At 29.3% G+C, this 20,216-nt stretch overlaps 3 protein-coding genes across 23 annotated transcripts in view; 2 read left to right on the top strand and 1 right to left on the bottom strand.

The window, feature by feature from the left end:
- The window catches only part of LOC102675756 (dual serine/threonine and tyrosine protein kinase), a 13,371-nt gene extending 2,830 nt beyond the window's left edge, over nt 1-10,541 (bottom strand). The window contains exons 1-7 of one of the 6 annotated variants that reach the window (XR_004151847.1): nt 10,006-10,237; nt 9,822-9,861; nt 9,383-9,552; nt 6,889-9,315; nt 6,574-6,819; nt 5,754-5,952; nt 3,519-3,579 (exon numbers count right to left, since the gene is read on the bottom strand). Coding sequence is in view for 4 of the 6 variants with exons in the window: in XM_031515181.1 (XP_031371041.1) it covers nt 6,473-6,819; nt 6,889-9,315; nt 9,383-9,506 (2,898 nt within the window). In the remaining 2 variants the exon portion in view is untranslated. The other 5 variants (XR_004151846.1, XM_031515181.1, XM_006609562.2 and 2 more) reach the window with 5 other exon arrangements.
- LOC102676085 (COMM domain-containing protein 7-like) lies at nt 4,785-5,493 on the top strand. The gene is made up of 2 exons (XM_006609564.2): nt 4,785-4,989; nt 5,256-5,493. The coding sequence occupies exons 1-2, from the start codon at nt 4,941-4,943 to the stop codon at nt 5,429-5,431; spliced, it is 225 nt and encodes a 74-aa protein (XP_006609627.1). The 5' UTR covers nt 4,785-4,940; the 3' UTR covers nt 5,432-5,493.
- Nucleotides 10,542-11,742: 1,201 nt separating the features above from the next.
- Nucleotides 11,743-20,216, top strand: part of LOC102675389 (forkhead box protein P1-like) — a 237,169-nt gene continuing 228,695 nt past the window's right edge. For 6 of the 16 annotated variants that reach the window (XR_004151825.1, XR_004151824.1, XR_420838.2 and 3 more), the window contains exons 1-3: nt 11,743-11,827; nt 12,750-12,812; nt 12,906-13,068. Coding sequence is in view for 1 of the 16 variants with exons in the window: in XM_031515158.1 (XP_031371018.1) it covers nt 13,033-13,068 (36 nt within the window). In the remaining 15 variants the exon portion in view is untranslated. The remainder of the gene's footprint in view (nt 11,828-12,749; nt 12,813-12,905; nt 13,069-20,216) is intronic. The other 10 variants (XR_004151822.1, XR_004151828.1, XR_004151843.1 and 7 more) reach the window with 3 other exon arrangements.

The raw sequence follows: 20,216 nt of genomic DNA, 5'->3' as shown, positions 1-20,216 counted from the left end.
TTTTTTTTTTTTTTTTTTTTTTATATCTTCTGCAATGAATTGAGAGAGGAGATATAAAAGATAGGAAATGCAAGGATCAATAAGAAACTGTCGGAAGCTTAAATTTTCCCCGTAGGCTAGGAACGAAAATAACGTTTAGGCTCTGGTAATTATGATAACTTGATCATAATCTTCGCCGTCTTGGAGCTAGTACGCACGAAGAAACTTTGCGAACTTATTACCAAGTGACCTAAAGCCGGAGTAGCTTAAGACAGATTTATCATTTCGGTGTGTGGTTTAATTAGAAATTCTAACAAGCTTGAGCAACAAATATGGCGTATTTCGAAAGTTCCGATGTACCGTTTGCGTGAAACTAAACCACGGTCTTTTGGTTAAGAGATTCATCCGTGATTCTACCATCCCTTATTTATGAATGTCTGGAAAACAATGGTATGGTATAGAGAAAATTTGCATATAAATTCAAAGAGCACGGCGTACGATGCCTCTCTGTCCTTAATCGACACGAATAACCGAACGAAACATGACCGTCGAGTTACTTCGTAAGTTCTAATCGCGACGTCTCTCTGGAACTATGATATATTCTTTTCCATTCTTTATCATATAAAAATATCTGGGATAACGTTCACTGTCCAAAGTGGTTGTGTCCGGAGGATATTATTTTTAGTTTGCAGTCGGTTATATAGGAGCATTTATATTTGTTACGATTGTAGGATTTGTCGCGAATATTTCGCTATAAGAAATATCCGTACTTTACAAAAATCCGAGACTATTTTCTTCGACGATTATAGTTCAAGAATTAAATTAAATACTGCTACACTTTGCGAATTACCCTGCATTTGTTATAAGTTATTACTACGAAAGAATATAACGAACCTACCTTTGAGAAAATATGGAACGAAAGAAATCTCACTACGAATAACGAATGAAGTCCGTATCGTATTATAGAGCAAACATTTACGTAATTAAAAATCCAATTAACGGTTATCAATCAATTTCTAATAACACCGATTTTATATTTAATTATAATAAGACTTATTATATTTAATTATAATAAGAAATTTACATCGATGTTTTCTTACATAATGATAAAAAAAGATTATACAAATTACAAAGATCTCATTATTATTGTTATCCGAATCCATATTTAAAAAAAAAAAATAAAAATTCTAACTTGATATGAATATTATCCGCTTTCCATCTCAACTTCTATTATTCTAAAAATTTAAATTATATTTGATACTGTTATGGCAGCAAGTTTCGAGTTTTCTCTTCAACATATCACGGTAGAGATATGGAAGAAATGAACTCTAGCTTTTGTAAATCTATCTCGCAATCTTATTCGAGATACTAGAAAACTAATATTAGGTTTTATTGCATCCTGTTTCTTGATTTTAGATATTTTTGTTTTAGACCGAACAATCATGACAATCGAAGGATTTATTAAACCAATTTCCTCGCTTTTGAAAGATTTCTGGTAAGCGTTTTAAAACTACCAACACTCTACTACGAATATAGATATATAAATTTGAAATATTTCATTGTTTTCTCTGATTTGTTAAAATTAACGCAATAAATTGTATTTAGCTCAAAAAAAACTAATTGTTATAAAGTTAATCCCCTGAATAATATTTTAGAAGCAAACGAAGCATCGAAATATGATAATGCGCGATAAACAGTCCAATAACATATAAAATGAAAATTGAAGTTTCTGACCATGAATATGTATTTCGCTATAAACAAAGTATTCAATATAATTTGGCAAATAATCATTGTGATTTGATGATCTTTTTTACATAAAATAAATGTAAAATAAAAATAAAAATTGCATAGTTAAATTTGAATATAAAAAATAATTTTAATATTAGTAGAATGTATGAAATATTTTTCATAATTTGCGCATCTTAAGCGTGACATATATTTACATATTCATATCTTCATAATCTACACTTGTTGCATTCTCTTAACTATAGAGATAGCTAACAATATTCATTAACCATATAACCATAAACTATGTACATTATATACATTAGAAAAAAAATATAAAATGCATTTTACAATCTATATCTAAAATCACAATAATTTAATCTTAATATATCTAATAAATAATATATCTAAAAAATATATATCTAAAAAATATACAAATATATCTAAAAATATAAAAATATAAAATATAAATATACAAATATATCTAAAAAATAGTACAAAAAGCGTACAAAAAAATAATAATTGTTCATAAATAATAATATATTATCAATTAATATTATCAAGTATTAATATTATCAAATAATACTAACCTAGCAGGAAAATTGGTTACGGATGAAGATCCATTCTATCCGCGATCCCATTCATGTTCTTTTAATAAGCAAAAATTTAATTAATCAATATCAATAATAAATCTTCTTTTAATTTGAGTTTGTAAAATGTTCAATCTTTGATTGTTGTGCAAAATAAAAAGATTTTTAAAAAAAAATCGACGCCATAAACTAAACCTGAAAACAAAAATTACATCTTATAATCTAAATTTATAACTTATATATAACTTTATATAAAATATGCATCATAAATCCATATACATATATCAATATTTTATATTTTTCCTTGAAAATAATAATTACAAAAAAAAAAAAAAATAAAATATGTTCCACATATGTTCCATTTATTTTATTGATTCATTTCTATTAGTATCATTTTATTATCAAAATTATGCATGCAATTACAAATCTATTTTATTTTAAACAGTTTTAATTATAATCTATCTATTTATATCATAAAATTTCTACATTTAAGAAATCTATCAATTCTTGAATTTAACAAATTCTTAAAATAACCTAAAAATAATATATTGATAACTTAATATAACTTTTCTTTAATTATTTCTACAATTCTTATATTTATAGATTAAAGATTTTTTTAAATCTCTAATTACATAATAAAAATAATAAAAATAAATCAGAAAATTCTGATTCTGATTGATTGCGTGATAATTCACCGAGGAAAACTTAGTTAGTGTTAGTAAAAGAAAAATAGAATAGAAAAAGAAATAAAAAATATTTTCTTTTCATATTTTCTTTCTATTTTCTATCAAAATATTCAGAAGACTATTGTTTTAATAAATAATTATATATCATTAATAATATGAAATTATAATATATTAGAGATCATAAGATATTTTGTCGTATTTAGGGAATATGAAAAGAAATTATTATATACGTATTGTGCACACGCGCGCGCGTGTGTGTGTGTGTATGTTATATAAAAAAATATATATATATATTAAATACGAAATATTATTCAACGTAAATGTTCGTTATTAGAATTTAAAACATGCTTTCAAACTGTCACATTTCATAAATATTCGAAAATATTTACGACAAATCAATACGTTCAAATAAAAAAAAATAAAAAAAAAATATGATATTATTACATAAAAACCGCGTTTTATGTTGAATTCAAACATGTCCGATAATATGAATAAAATAATTTTCATAAAAATAAATTATTAATAAAGAATATGTTACTGTACCTGCTTTACTGCATACATCGATTTGGCTCATTGATTATCATGGCGTCTTTAATAATCTGAATAAAAAAAAAAAATAATAATAATAATAAAAGATTTAAAATAAGTGTATAAAATTAAAATAAAGTAGTAATAATTATACTAAAATTAGTCTAAAAGTTTATGATAAAAACTACTGTAATTACTAAACTAATTACTACTACGCAATTACTTGTACGATCAAATGGAAAACGAATAAAAGAGACGAAAACTAATAAAATAAAAATAAAAAATTTATCTTTCAATAGAATAATATTAAAGAAAAAATAATTTATAATAATGATACTGAAAAGAATATTGAAACTCACTCGAAAGTTTAATAAAATCGTTAATAAAATTTTATAATCGAAAAAAAAATTTGAATTATAAATTATTTTCAAATATTAAATAATATATATTATATTTATAGTATATATATATATGTTAAAAAAATAAAATTTTAAAAGAATAATCTACTAAATACTAAATACTAAATACCTACTTGAAAAATATGTATCCATGATGCAAGAATTTATACAACTTGTTTAAGCCATTCAAAAATTAACGAACGATGTTTCAATAAAATAGTTTAAAAAAGAAATAAATGCCATAAAATCTTTTAACTTTTAATGAATGACACTATTTCACGACAATATAAATGAAAAAAATATATATTACAGTATTATTCTTGATATATTCAATTATTTCGAAGAACAAAAGTTTTACAAAAATTTTGAAAGAATTTTCACTGGTTTTTAATAACCCACTAATTGTAAGTACCGTGGCATCGGTAGAACGACGCAATTTGTCTAGCAAATTTTCTATTGGTTAAGAATTTCCAATCAGAATCACGCGAATTTCTTATTAGCTGCAAATTTTCAGTCAAACTCACATAAATTTTATTATTGGCTGAAAGTTTTTATTCAATATTGCGCGAAAATTAAAATATTTTATTTCATAAAAAAATTATAATTTTAAGATATAAATACATAGTATATTTGAAAATTTGTATGTATTGTATGTATTTATTTTAGATAATATTGATTAGTGAATAAAGGAAATAATTATAGACAATATTTGTTAACATAAAATAAAATTATATTTTTAGTAAAAAATTTTAACTTATATCTAAATGTTTAAATTCATATTTTATTCATATATTCATATTATCATTTTTATAATTCATATAATTTACTTATTTAATTTTATTAATAATTATTAATTTAATGTACAATAACAAACAATATAATAAATGATACATTTCGTTTTTTTGGACGTGAGATTTCGTAATAATTTAATAAGTCTATTTTATATCTAATTTATAATATATTTGATATTTATTAATAAATAAACCATAAATAAAATAATAATTAATTAATAAAAAATTAAGTTTATATTCAAAATGGTTAAAGATATTGTAAAAATTCTTGACATTTCATGGAGATTTGGTGGTATGAATCTAACCTCAAAACAAATTATTTAAAAAATTCTTATGCATTAAATATCTTTTTAAGTTAATAAATAATAAATTTGTTTTTTACTAAATAAAAATTAAATATTTTGTTTTTGTAATTAAAATTTAAGCAAATAAAAATGTAATAATTTCTTAACATAATATTTCTCTTTGATGATAAAAAAAATATTTTTCTTTTATGGATAGTTATAAAATATATGTGTATAAAATAATGTAGCATTGAATAAAAAAAAATTTTTACAGTAACTGCAGCAAGCAATGAATCTGACAACATGGGAAAATCATTTCTTCATCTAAAATTAAGTTTAGAAGAAAATGGCAAAACTAAGAATGTTTTTATAGAAATGACAATAAGTGAATTTTATAAATTTGTGCATGATTTAGAAAAAGCAAAGTGTAATCTTGATTTATTACTTTAGATAATATTTACAATAATTTAGTTGTGAATTGGATCATTTTAATATTTTAATAATGTATTATTTTTAATTATATTATTAACAATATTTTTCATATCATTTAAGAAAAATACATACAAGAAATAAATAAATTTTAATCAGATAAGAGTATTATTATATTAAGAAATGATTAATAACATATATTTACAAATCCATTATGACTTTATACAAAAATTAAAAAATTTAAAATATAAAAATATAAGAAAAGTATATTTCATTATGTTATTACTTAAATGTAAATAAAAATATTATAATATAAATAAATTTAATTCATTAAATACCATACCTTAGAGAAATGCTTCCACTAGTTTTAAAATATATAATTGTTTGATTTAATAGCTGTTGCTAATTGAGAATCTATGTATACTATAATCCAAAAGATAAAAACAATATTTCTTGTCAAATGATAAAAGTATTTAAACATTATCACATTTTGAAATTCCATTTAAAGGTTTATGTAGATTTTGTTTTGAAGAATTTGTCATCTGAAAACAATATAAATTTTTATAAATAAAAAAAAGTTGTAACAATACTGAAACAATAAATAGAAAATTGGGAACCTTTATTTATTTTTCAATAGTGAATATACAATCTTTGAATATCTTATTTTCTATCATATTAGTTTTTTTATCACAATAAAATGTGTATCATTCATTAATTACATATGTGATTCATCAAATATCATAATTACTTATGTCTCTAATATAAAAATAAATTTATACAATCTTTATAATTACTTAATTATGTCTCATATTTACATAATTTAATTACTTTATTGTTAATAGTTCAATTAAGATGAATATGAGATTAAAAATTATTGAGAGTATAAGAGTAATAAGAAAGTTGTCAAATTAATACTGATACTCATTTAAAATACTATTTAAAAAGCGTCAAATATATGCAATAAAATATTATAAATTTTTTTGAAAATACGTTTAGAATTGAGATTACATAAAGTTGAATCATTAAACATATGACAAATACAAAGCATAGAAAATAAATGCTTTATAATTCCCGCATTTGAATGTATAAATTAGTAAGAAAAAGATGGTATTTCACAACTTTCATTGTCCTACGTTTTGTAGGAGGAGGACTGACTACAGTACCTCTTTGATTATAAGGTTCTGCTAGTGCTAATGCAGGATTTCTTGAATCTGTTGTTGAACTTTCTTGTAATTTATCTGAGGAGACCTCTTGTAAGGATTTGCTTCTTTTTGCTTTTTGTTGAATAGATTCTAATACTGGTACAATAGCTCCAAGTAAAGGACGTTTAGATGGTTCTCCAGACCAACATTGTTCCATTAATCTCCAACATTCATCATCAAAAGAAGGTAATCTTTCTGGACGTATACCTATAATCATTAATGCTTATTGCAAAAGAATATACAAAATTAAATAATTATTTTGATTTCCAAAATTACCTTTTTTCACACTGGTCCATAATAGTTCTTTATTATGGAATTGTTCAAAAGTGTATGGTAATCTTACATGTCCTGCGCATAAATACCAAAATAAAATCCCAAATGCATATACATCAACACTACTATCATAATGACCAGAAAGTAATTCTGGTGCCATATGGACAGGTGTTCCCACAATGCTTCCTAACATCATAACTTCTGTGATGCAAAATCCAAAATCAGTTAATTTCGCTCTATTTTCAATATCAAGAAGGACGTTTTTCAATTTAACATCTCGATGTACAAGTCCTTGAGAATGAAGATAACGTATTCCTTCTAACACATCTAATGCTATTTGTATACGTTCTAACCACGATAAGCCGGCACGTATTCCGCAATATAAATCACGACTTAAACGATCTGATATCAAAAGAACAGCAGATCCAAATCCAAATCCTCCACCATAAGAATGATCGATAATTGATCCTCTAAGTTTTACTATTCTTTTATGATCAGGAATAGATCTATTATAATAAAATTCCATAGCCAGATCATTCCAATGGCTTTCATCTGATGGAACAACTGATTTAATTGCACAAGGACCAGCTTTACCACCCCAACCATCACAAGCAAATACAATTCCATATTGGCCACGGCCAATTTCTTCAGCACAATGAGGTTTTCCATAACGAACAACATCTATCATTGAAGTTGATTCTAATGCTAATTTAGCTAATCTAGGAGCATGATATTTTCTAAGAGCTATTCTTTGTTCTTCTGTTCTTTCTAATTTTCCAGAATAATAATTTTCTATAGATCTGAGAGCTGCTTGAAATGAATCATGTGATGATTCAAGTTTATCTCCAAATTGCATCAATATTATTTTGGATAGTTTTGTTGCAGATAAAGAATTTAGTATTTCTATTGTCACTTTTCTTCTCCAAGCTACATCTAAGGTGTGAGTTGATGACCATTGCAAAGATGAAGACATAAAAATTAAATTTAATCTTTCTAAAAATGAATATATTGAAAATGGTGAAGAATTATGTAATTCAACATTATATGCAGCTGAGAGTATTTGTTTCAAAGCATCACTTGCTAATAAACAAGTATCGCGTTCATATGTTTTTTCAAGACTTAATAAACAACGCTGTAATGTACCAATAAAACTCTCACGCAAACAATTCACGGAATTTACAAGTTGTTTTGCGACTTTTTCGCATAGACGACCAAGCACTACTCTCTGAACTTCAGAAATTGCAGCTTTAACAGTTGCAGACCACTCTGTCCTTTGATTATTATTAGACATGGTGTTTTGATACAAATAAACATCATTATTAGATAATAAAACATCATTTTTCATTTCTTGAATAATGTTTTGTATTAATCCAGTTATTTCTTGTTGTTTTTCATGAACAATTTTCATTAGATTGGCATACAATTCATTTTCTTTATGTTGAGCATATTGTATTCTTTTAGGAGTTATTTGAATTATACGTGCCATATCAAAAGCACTTAAAATGAATTTTCTTAAGCTTGCTGTATGTACTTCATTTAAATAAGTGCTAGCATTAATAAGATAAGTTTGCAAACATCCACGAATAAAATATAAAATTTGATCTGTTTTTCTACATGAACCCACAAAGTCACTTATATATTGTCCACCACCTAGCCAAGATAATTGATCAACTTCAACAGATTCTTTCATTCCAAGAAAACCTAAATTTGTTAGTTGATCTAACCATGATAATCCAAGTGAATTCATTCTGTCAAAATCAATACTATCATCATTAGTTTTACTTGATGTAGAATCATTAGTATACAGTCGATTTTGAAGTCTATGTTGTTCAGATTCTGTCAATTCAGGATCAATACCATTCAATGATATATTTTCCAAGGATGAGATAAAAAGTACAGGATTAAAAGGATATGTTTCTTTTAAATCTCTTAATTCTTCTAAATTTTGTTCTGTTAAAGGTTGTTCACCAAGTGCATATAAAAATATTGGTAAAATAGATAAGAATTCATTTGCAAGAACTTTTACTGCCCCATTATTTGGAGCAATAAAAATTTGAACACCATCTTTTAATATAGGCAGATTAAGCTGAACTTCAAGCACAGTTGGATAAGTTATATCTTCATTATCAGACTTTGTTAAATCCTCAATTGGAAGAGTACTCCAAGGTTTTTCATTTGCTTGTAAATTTTCAACTAATTCATATTCTAGATCTAATGTGAGACTAATGTGATTTGTTTGACCATAAGTAAGTCTAATCCATCGCCATAATCCATTACATACTGGTAAAATATCATTAGATATTAATGTATTAACTACTATTGCTTTTGCCTTGCTATCTTGTCCAAGAATTATAATAGCTGGAGAATTTGCTAAAATATGTGTGATTCTGTTTAATGTTAAAGGAGGTAATAATTCTTCCACAACATTTTCTGTAAACATATAATTGAATCAAATTTTATTCTAATATTGTTATAGCTTAAAAAGTCAAATATTTACCTTCAGGAAAGAAGTTTTCTAGGTTAATAAGTTCTAATGCTTGTTGAGTTTCTTCAAGAACATGTTGTAATTGATTTCGATTACGTAAATATCTTCTAAATTCTTGTGGTAATTTGCTTACCATTTTTTCAATATTATTTTAAAATTTTTGACACTTCAAAATCTTTATCCTGTTAAGAATTTCATGTTTTATAAAAATGTTTTTAATTTTGTTAACACTTGACATTTAAATCATTAATATAAATAAATTTTTAAATATTTTTCTCGAATCATAATATTCAGTAAAATAAAGTATTAAGCATTCTACTAATAAATTTTTTGATTAAAATGAAAAACAATGTATTGAGATAAAATCAAATCATGTAATATTATTATTAATTAATTTTATAAATCGTAATATGCTATTTTTAAAATCTGATACTTTTACTAAATTACTAACCATTAAAACAGCCAATATATTAATTGTTTTAATCGAAGACCTATTTATCGACATAATAATATATTCTTTTAATATTTTATCATCCATGTAATATCAATTTAATGTATTTTTAATTTCCTTATTACTGAAAATGTACTACACTACTGAACTAATATATATAAAAATAATCTATTTAAATTCTCACCACATATGTACTGATATATAAATATGAAGTAAAAATTTAAGCACTTAATCTATTAATGTCAATATTTTGAAGAATTATTTACTTAAAAATAAAGTTTTTACGAACAATACACACTTGATACATGATGAAAACTAAGCGCGGTTATTTTGACTCAAACATAAACCGTTTATTATAACTGCGTTTGTATTCTGGTATTGACTACAAATGACAAGAAAATATTGAATTGAATGATAAATCGTATGCACCATTTACTTGAAATGATATACTACTTTAGCATATGCATATGTATCCTCATTTTATACGATTAAGAAAACACGAATAAAAAATGTAGAGTAAATAAGATTTCTTCTATTTTAGGAAATAATATCCTTTGACATATTAATATTACATATTAATAGTTGTAAAAAATTTATAGCTATAATAATATATACTTACGTATCATAATATTTATTATACCAATTAAAAATAATTTATCGAATATTTTAAAAAAATACTTCATTATAAATATACATATGTACATATTATACACATAATTCGTATCAATGTTTATCTATAACAGATTTTCTCACATGCACATATTTTAATGAATATACATAAATACGTTTATATTAATCTATAATATAATACTTATGTATTAATCGTTATATATTATGCATTTTTTAATGTGTATATACGTGTGTGTGTGTATACTTAAAAAAAAATATATATATATATATATATACATATATTAAAATTTGTTCATAAAATTTGAGCATAATAAATATAAAAAAATAAAGTCAATACGTTCTATTTATTAAATAATTTTGTATTGTGTGATACTGAACTTAAACATTATTATTATATTTGTATTATATTGATAATTTACATATATTTTTTTCAAATATTTTTTTATATTTAATATTATTAATTTTTATATTCTATATTTTTAACATCTGATATAATATTTTTAGTGAAATCTTTAATCATGAAAATTTTTAGTAATAAATATTAAATTTAAATATTGATAATTGTCTATTGTTGCTATTGAAAATAACTACAAATGCAACAGTCAATTTAGTATTAAATAATCAATCAGAAACGAAATATCGTCTGTGCTTTAATCTTTATTTCTGTTACGATAACTTACTTAACAGTTGTTGATAAATACAGATTTTAATTGTTTTAATTTATTTTCAATGAAAAAATAGTGTTAAATAATTAAAACATTAAACAAAAGTTACTAGATCAGAAATTACTATTCAATATGTATATTTAGTCGTTATTTCATCATCAGATAAAGATTGCATTGGATAATAAATATTTATATTTTATTTACAATTCCATAATATTTAGTTTTAATTTTACTTATTATTAATACTTTAGTTTTATTTTATAATTTATATTATAATAATCAAATTTATATATATAAAATTATTACTAAATTAAAATTATAAAATTATTACTAAAATTATTACTAAAATTATTACTAAAATTATAATAAAATTATTACTAAAATTATTACTAAAATTATTACTAAAATTTTCTGTATGATAGTAAAAACATTGTATAGAAAATTTATCTTGTTTGTATTATATGTTTTCTACATTATCCTTCCTGCATTATCAACGTGAGGTTAAAATGAATTATAAGATCTAGTAACATTATAGATGGATCTGAATGTATTTCCTGTTACTGTTTAGGTGTCGCATATAAAACTTGAAATTGCCGCGCTTTTAGGCAACCATTAGTACTTTTTCTTGTCTCGTCAAAGTGTCGTAGAGTTCAACAATTTATAAAAATACAAGTGTGTTTCAACTGTTATACTATTGATTAATTGAAATATGTAAGTATATATCTTTTTAAAAACGAATATTAATATTGTTGTATTTATTCTAGTTTTAATTTTTTCATTGACTTGTAATTATTTATCATTGTTGCTTGTGGTTAGTTTGAATAAAATGATACGCAATTTCTGCAGTTATATAAGATATAAAATAAGTTTATTCTGTATTTTAAGATGTAAATTAGATTTAGTAACATAAATAGTTTCTAATTTCTAGAATTTAAAGTTTCATTCGTTTCATTGGTTTTATGGTTAGGAGTTATATTGCGACGTATATAGCATTTCGATAGCATGAAAGCGAAACAAAATGGCCGCAAAATTAAAATGTACGCACAATATGCATACAATAATTATATAAAAATCTTGTTCTAATTACGATTTGTTTTACGATCAGTTTTTAATCTAAAAAATTCGCAAGAGTAATCAGTAATCAAATTTATTAGTTTCTATTGTCTTGGGGAGCGAAATTCTTTTCCGATTTTATGGCGTGGAAAGACGATATAATAAGGAGAGAGCCGCCTCGAGCGAAGCTGCAAGTAACGAGGGAATAAGAATGGCTAGGTAGGGTGATTTTAGAGATGGTACGGGAAGGTGGTTCAGGGTACAAGATTTAGTGGACTCGCTAGTAGCCGCTAACTTTGCAAGCTACGCCTTAAAGATATTAAAGTGATATAATATGAATATGAATAATTTTTTTTTACAAATACAATTTTTTATGTATATAGATACTATACAGTATTACATAAGATTTATATAGGTTATTATAAAATTTATTAATAAAGTAAATTAATACGAATTTACGAAGGAAAATTAATAATGTAGTAATGAAATATAAGAAAAGAAATAGAAAGATTCTTTTTGTGTTTATCCCATAACGATATATATCAAACATATTTTAAAACATATTGTTTTTTATTTTTAGATTTCAAGTTTGGAAAGCGATTTAAGAAATTTAACAACGATTTAACATCATCAAAGTTACTAAGTATGGTTTGTTAAATTATTAAATTATGTTTATTTTCATTTTAGTATAAATTTTTATATAACTTATTGTTTATTTTTTATTTTTCTATCATAGATATCTTAATTATAAAGTGGATATGAAACTATTAGAATGACAAACATCAAGGCAGATTACTCTTACACAAAAGTGCAAACACAAATCTTATGGTCGTTTCGGGCAGTTGAATTCCAAGATCTGGATAATGGATCCCCGGATGTACTTCCAGGGCTGCTGTTTCGTGAGTCTATCTTTATTTCTATCTCTCACGATATCGATACATTGCATTGATACAAATTCTATGATGAACAAATTCTATGTTACATTAGAATGCATTTATGCGCTTTTAACGAATATTTTATTCGTTGTATTATCATAGAATTTATATATTATGAATATGCGTATCTTTTTATTATATATATTCATAAAAACTAATTTATTTTTTGCTTGAAACTACAAACTTATCTTTTAACATTTTTATTCAATTTTTAAATTAGTAAATTTATAACGTATATCAATGCAAAATTATTTTAAATAATTTGATATAATATTTATAAGTAACATTGGAAGTTAGATACTCGTTAAAAATTTTTACATCATTCAAACGTAATTGGTGGGATTAAAAATAAGACAAAGATACATGGAGATAGACAATGATCCGTTTTAGTGTTCAGACGGAGGTCAGGATTTTCAGGAGCGTATAATTAATTTCCCATGTCACTCTGAGCCCTTTCCCTGCTCTTCCTCGATCTGCCCCACGCAAATCTCCCGAACCACGACGACAATATTGCTGGCCATTTCGTTCGACAGTGCCCAAGCGCCTCAGTAGTTCTCCTCCGTTCCCGAACCCCTTTTCGGAGCTAACCCTACACAGAGAAAGGGGTAACTTTACGAACAAGCATCTAGCACCGATCTCACCCTCCATCCTCTTCGTTTTAACGATTCTTCCTTTTCTATTCCGTACATACCGACCCGTCAATATCAGTTTCCGTAATTAAACATAACAGATCAACATTCGACATTACATAACCGAGCTTCCTCGTTTTCCGTATGAACGCGTATCTATTATTGGGGTACACTCGTATACCAAACCGTGTGCATCGTCTATATAGGTATTCGAACGATCTTCTGACCCCCGGTTACTCAACTCGAATCGGTTAATTGGATAAATGTCCGATGAACGCCGGGCCATCTCTACCCCAAGTCCTCCTATACTCCGTCGTCTCCATCTCCTTCTCTTACTCCTTTCTGCCATTCTCGGAGCTTTCTGTCGGACTGGTTCCCCTTTTACTCATTTCCGCCTCTGTCCTTATCAGGTTCATTGGGAAAACAATCACTTGTTCCGCAGAGATGAATTTATCGAAGCACAATGTTTTTTCTTCCGTTGGATATTACCGAGAGCAGGAGGGGCGGATTGGCAGAATTAGCTTAGAGTTCTTCGAATCGTCCAATCGTTGATTACAATAACGTTGATAGAATTTAGGAACAATGTAGGATCTAATCATTTTCTTCATTCTTATCTATCTGTATAATGTTATGCAATTTGTTTTTCCTTCCAAGATAATTTGTTATCAATCAGAATCCATTAACACAGACATCAACTATCTTTAATTAAGAATGACGAAATTCTCGAATTAGCTAAAGAATTCTAATCGCGTATATCTATTTATTTTACGATCCTCCTGGTGACAGGTTTCACGGAATATTGCATTTCCAGTTTCCACAAACCATCTCTCTTCATTTATCTCCTTCCGACATCGACTTTACCCTTAGATTCTATAATCAGCTAACGGTATACATAGTTTCATTACGCGATTCACATTATTTATTCTGCACTTAACATACCTTCATTATTTATCGTGTTCATTGATTATTAATCATATACATTGATCTTTAATTAGCATCGAGAATACAACTAATTGTTTGTGACAATTAATTGTATTCTCGATGCGTCCAATATATTCAATTGAAAATTTTATTCTAATCAATGTATGGTATGGTATTTTTTTCAATAGTTTATTTATATTTTAGATTTTCTTTCTTCGTTCTATAACATCTGGCGTCCGTTCAAAATTAGGGTTTCAGGCATAGATTAGGATGCGTCGTATTCACATGCTGGCGGCACTTCTTAGTGGCAACGACGGCAAATAAGGTAGTCAGATTCTAATTGCCTATCATAAATCAAGGACAGCACCTGCACAATTTCGAAATGTTTATGGGGCGGTGCTGTTACATCCTTCATTAGGATGAAGCATAGATGAAACGACACACTGATTCGAGTTTAATTGATGCCCAATTAGATTAATATCGTTAATTACGCTTAGAAGAAAGTGAAACGTCAACTTGATCTGATATCTCCTTAAGGATTATCTCAATTCCTTTTTTTTTTTTTAATTTTTTTATAATTACGTTCTATGTTTACGAACCTGAAATTTTATTTATCTATCTTCGAGACCAGTCGAGTGATAAGTATCGTGTCTTTCGCGAACGATCTCATCGCTGTTTTCCTGTAGGGTGGCAAATTAGCGTGGAATTAGAGCAGGAGATACCAAGAGAGACAGAGATTAGTGGATATGTAAATTAGACGCCTCCTTTGCCATGCTATTTGTCATTTTTGTCGAGTTAGTCTGTTGGGGATACAGGAACAAGAAGAAGCTATTGCGTAACGAAAAGTTAAAGTCAGGGTTTCAATTATAACATTATGGGCAGCGTAACAAATAAATTCATGTCTCATTACGATGACATTACGATGTGATTAGTATTTATCGTATTTAGATTCGCGAATATCGTTTAACAGTTTCATCGTCTGATAATCGAAATAGTTATCGTTTAACACTGTCGCGGTAAAGTAGATCGTGTATTCTTAGCTGGCAATGCTCCAATATACATTTCTTCTTGTTACATAATTGAGTGGTTAGGATAAAAATGTGACGTTTATGAAACGGCTCGGTAGTATTTGCATCGTTAAAAATCCGTCGCGAGATATAACGTTATCGAGCAAATGAAAGACTTCTTCTCGTGGATGAAGAATAAACTGAAAAAATGAAGTATAAGAGACAGGGATAGAGGGTAGAAAGAAGATAAAATGCAACCCTCCCGCCAATAATATGCCAACAAGCTTTATTTTATTTAAGCAGCCCCAGTTTTTCATTACATTCATCTTCACGCCTCCCTTTTTATTCTCATAAGATACACCGGCGGAATGGGTACAGTAGCGAAGAAAGAACACCCCTATTACTCGAATATATTATTTACTATTCTCATTTTTGGCACTTCTCCCACTTTATTTCCTTCGACCAAAGGAAATCGATTGTTATTCTCGTTCTTTTAATTTTTTAAATCCTTTCAAAGTGAGATATCTCTTATTATTCTTCTTTTCTTTCTATTGATCGTTCGTGCGTTATCCTTTAAAAACCGGAGAATTACGAGAACGTTCCGTTAAAGTTGGTAAGGGAAAAAAAAAAAAAAAAGAAAAAAAAAAAGAAATCAACGCGTAAAATCATTTTTAGCATACTCGATTTCATCCTGACGAACGATCGCATTTCGGTCTAAGAGGCGGGGAGGGAAAGAAAAAGAAAGCGAATTTAGGGTGTCGGAGATGCAAGATTACCGTGGAAAAAAACTTTTGCTTCGACTAGGAGGGATTTATTCCGGAATCCCTGTAACCTATCGAAGCGGGTCATTCCACGCAATGTCCATGGTCGGAAAACTTAGATGACCTTGGGAATCGCAATCGATCGGCGAAACCTTTGGGGCGGAACGCTCAAACTCACCCTTCTGATACATTCGCGATAGGAGTTTCGTTCGACGTGAAAGTAATCTCACGCATGCTTGCACGACCAGTATGCAAATTTTACAAAAAAAGGATCGTTTCTAATCAATCGTTTCCGAACTTTTTCTTTTTCTTTCTTCTCGTAATAATTAATTAAAAAAAAAAAAAAAAAAGGATCAACGCTTTTTCCAATCAAAGTTTTCCACACTTATAATATTAATCATAAATCTAATCGCGCACGTATAAACTTTCCACGTCCAATCGTTAGCGCGTGTACGTATGCCTAGATTCCCAGACGTTCCTTCTTCAAGAGTACGTGACTGCACCCGGGAGCGCCATCCCTTCTACTCTTGAAACAGGAACATCGAGCGCTAACGGAACCCCAGGCCAACCCCTCCCCCTCTCTCTCTCCACTCTTAGCCATTGCATACTTTATTGTGCGCATTATTTAAATGAGCGCAACTTCGCCGTAATCTTGCCACCGAGCAAACCCCTCCAACTCCTCCACTTGGTTCTCTTCTACCCCTGTACCAACTACCTAAGCAACCCTTAACGTGTGGCGGTAGTTGGTGCGGAAAGGAGCGAGGAAACGACGAAGAACGAGGAAGAGGAGGAGGAGGAGGAGGGGAAGAGCCACTAGCAAGGGAAATGGTGGGAGTAGGGTTTAGGTGTGGGTGGTCGGTGGAGCTTTCCCTGGGGTTGCCGCTGCTGTGGGGCAGAGAAGAGGCTGGCCGACCGTGTTTTTGCGAGCTGTTTCTGCTGACCAGTGCGGCTTTTCCTGTGCGGTCATCTCTCGTCGCCTCCCAAAGCTTGTAGAGTCGCTTATTGCCCCGAAGCTCCTGTTAACCGCCCTCTTTAGCTTCCTGTCCCGACAGTCCTACCTACGCTACATCTTCTTCTTCTTCTTCTTCTTCTTTTTCTTCTCCTTTTTTTTTTTTTTCTGTATCGACACGCGAGTTTCATCGGCGATGCTTTCCTTCATTCTTCTCCTCGATCTTCCCTTGAAGATTTTTTTTTCAAGCAAATTCTATACTTTCGTGGAGATTTTTTTTTTTCTTTCTTTTTTCTAGGTCGAGCAGAATCGATCGAAACATATTTGATTCGATATTTTTTTTCAGTCGATCGAGTGTTCAGGTTTGCGGAGCTTTTAACCGAGTGAAAATTTAATCTTCGTTTCAATTTTGCACGCTCATTTTTATTAATGAAAGCGATATATCCAGAGGCAATCGCTTTGTGAATATTTAAGGGTGGCGCCTACTCTCTCTCTCTCTCTCCCTCTCTTTCTCTCTTTTTTTTTTTAATAGTTTATATATCGATGAAATAATACGTTTGTCTTAAATTTCGCGAGTAATTGGTGTAATTGCAGATCGTCATATTAGGTGCACGAAACAAAGGTTATTTCGAAACCTCTCTCTCGGGCCGAACAATTAGGCGAGTCACACAAACGTAACAGCTGAACATTAACTCGTAATGTGACCCTTCATTTACTCGACCGTTAGCCACACCCTACTGGCCTTCAACGATGAGTTCTCATCATCCCTTTGTCTTCCATGCTAATCGAGATTTAGATTTACTCGTTGAAGAAATATGTAAATTCGAATTGAAATATAAATAACTTTCGCTTCTCACAGTGAAAATAGTTTAAACGTTTAACAAAGACATCAAAGCTGCCATTTTATCGGTGGCTTCCTTTAAGTTCAAATTACTGGCGGGTTTATCCTTATCTCTCTCCCTGGTAAGCCAGGAAAGAATAACTACCAAAGATATCGAGTCTGCATATGTATCAACGCAGCGAATACTCCATAAAGAGATCGATAGGGATGGAATCGAGTTAGGCCTCCCTTTTCTACTCTTTATTTCTCTAATAATACCTATCATTCGATCGAACGGAAAAATATAACACATTTGGAGGGAAAAGTTTTTCGGAGTTTTCCGTTTTTAAAAATATTAACTCGTAATTCGTTTTGGCAAAAAAATTGCCGGTGAAAATTTCATATCTACGCTGAAACATCGAAACGAAAAGACAACAGAAGAGAAAACGTAAAAACGTCGGTGTACTCGCTCTTGAGAGGTGATGGAAACTGGTCCGCGGTGCGAAACGGTTTTATAAGTTGCGAAATATTTGTAAATATTTCCCTTTTTCGGGACAAAGATCCGAAGGGGTTGAAGAGGCTCCTCTAGGCGGCAGGATGAGCCGAAAGGGTAGAAAGGATAAAAGCTTTCCGCTCTGTACGTTTGACGGTCAAACGGATTCTGTATTTGGCAAGGCCTACACTCGTCCAAACCCCTTCAAAGAAGTGCCACGTGCTCGGCATAAGCTTCTCCTACGATTAGTGCCGGTAAGCGGGTTGTTTGCGTTGAAAATATTCCAACTTCCGGCTGGGGGTGTAGCTTTTAACAATTTCCAAGGTAGATCCGTCGGTATTTACGGAGTACACGAAATTCTCGCGTATCAGCCCTGACATATGTTTGCTCTTTCTCTCTCTCTCTCTCTTTCTCTCTCTATATATATGTACATATATTTATATACATTTACGTGATTTTTTCTCTGTCAAGATCGCGTATTGTCTCGATTTTATCCCCAGTTGAATTTACGATGAAAGGAGAGAGAAAGAGAGAGATAGAGAGAGAGAAAAAAGTTCAGGTGTTTCGAAGTAAATCGAGAAAGGGTCGTTTGCGAGGAGTAGATTTGTTCGTTCACCACCAAGTAGATGCTTCAATCACGTAAGGGTATCCCCGATCGGTAAACAAGCGAGGGTCGTTACAGCAATGGTTAAACTGATGACTATAGAGGCCAATAAGAGGCCGGGGGTATTTAGGAGGGTTGTTTACGGCTACTTTTCTTTTTCTGGTCAATAAGGTTTAACCACCCCTAGAGACCGTCGATCTGTCCATCCAGTTTTCCTAATTGCTGACGTTGCAACGACTATTTTTTACCATTTCCTTCCCTCCGAAGGATAAAACTTGCCCACCCCATCCCATTTTTCGAATACAGATATTTCGCCCTACGAATTTCATCCGCGAAACATTTTTTGATTATTCTACAAATGCGCGGATTTCGCTTCGTTTTTCCCGCTGGAAAACTTTTCGTGTTTGTTGCTTTTCATCGTTCGAGAGACGATGTTACGGTTTTACCATTCAGAGAGCTTTTATTAGCGAAGCTGCCGTGATGTGCGATGCACCCTTCGTAAAAATCAGATGTGGGAACACCGCGAAAGTAAAAACAATGGGACCGAATTGGACGGGAAATATCGCAGTTAAGTTTAAGGGTAGCGCGACGGTAGAGAGCATTTGCATGTGCCGATCGACCATGCGGAAGAAACGTCGTTTTCATCGTCTTTTGCTCTTAGGCGGTTTGTTTTTTTTTTTCTTTCTTTCTTTCTTTTTCCTTTTTTTCCCCGCCCAACCCTTTTCACGTATTCCCCTCCCCGTTAATTCACCCGGCTTTCCCAATTCAATTTTCAGAATCGACAAAAATCCCGATTTACCATCCCTCTCCCCCTTGTCCCCTATTGTCTTTTTATCCCTTCAACAAAATAATAAACCGGCTTAAATGTCAAAAGTTGCTCGGAGGAGACTTAACGAATGTGGATTAAAATTTCTTCGAGGCGATACGA

Source organism: Apis dorsata, unplaced genomic scaffold (assembly GCF_000469605.1).
Source record: "Apis dorsata unplaced genomic scaffold, Apis dorsata 1.3 scaffold_58, whole genome shotgun sequence".
Taxonomy (NCBI): domain Eukaryota; kingdom Metazoa; phylum Arthropoda; class Insecta; order Hymenoptera; family Apidae; genus Apis; species Apis dorsata.
This window is presented reverse-complemented; position numbering and strand designations above follow the sequence as displayed.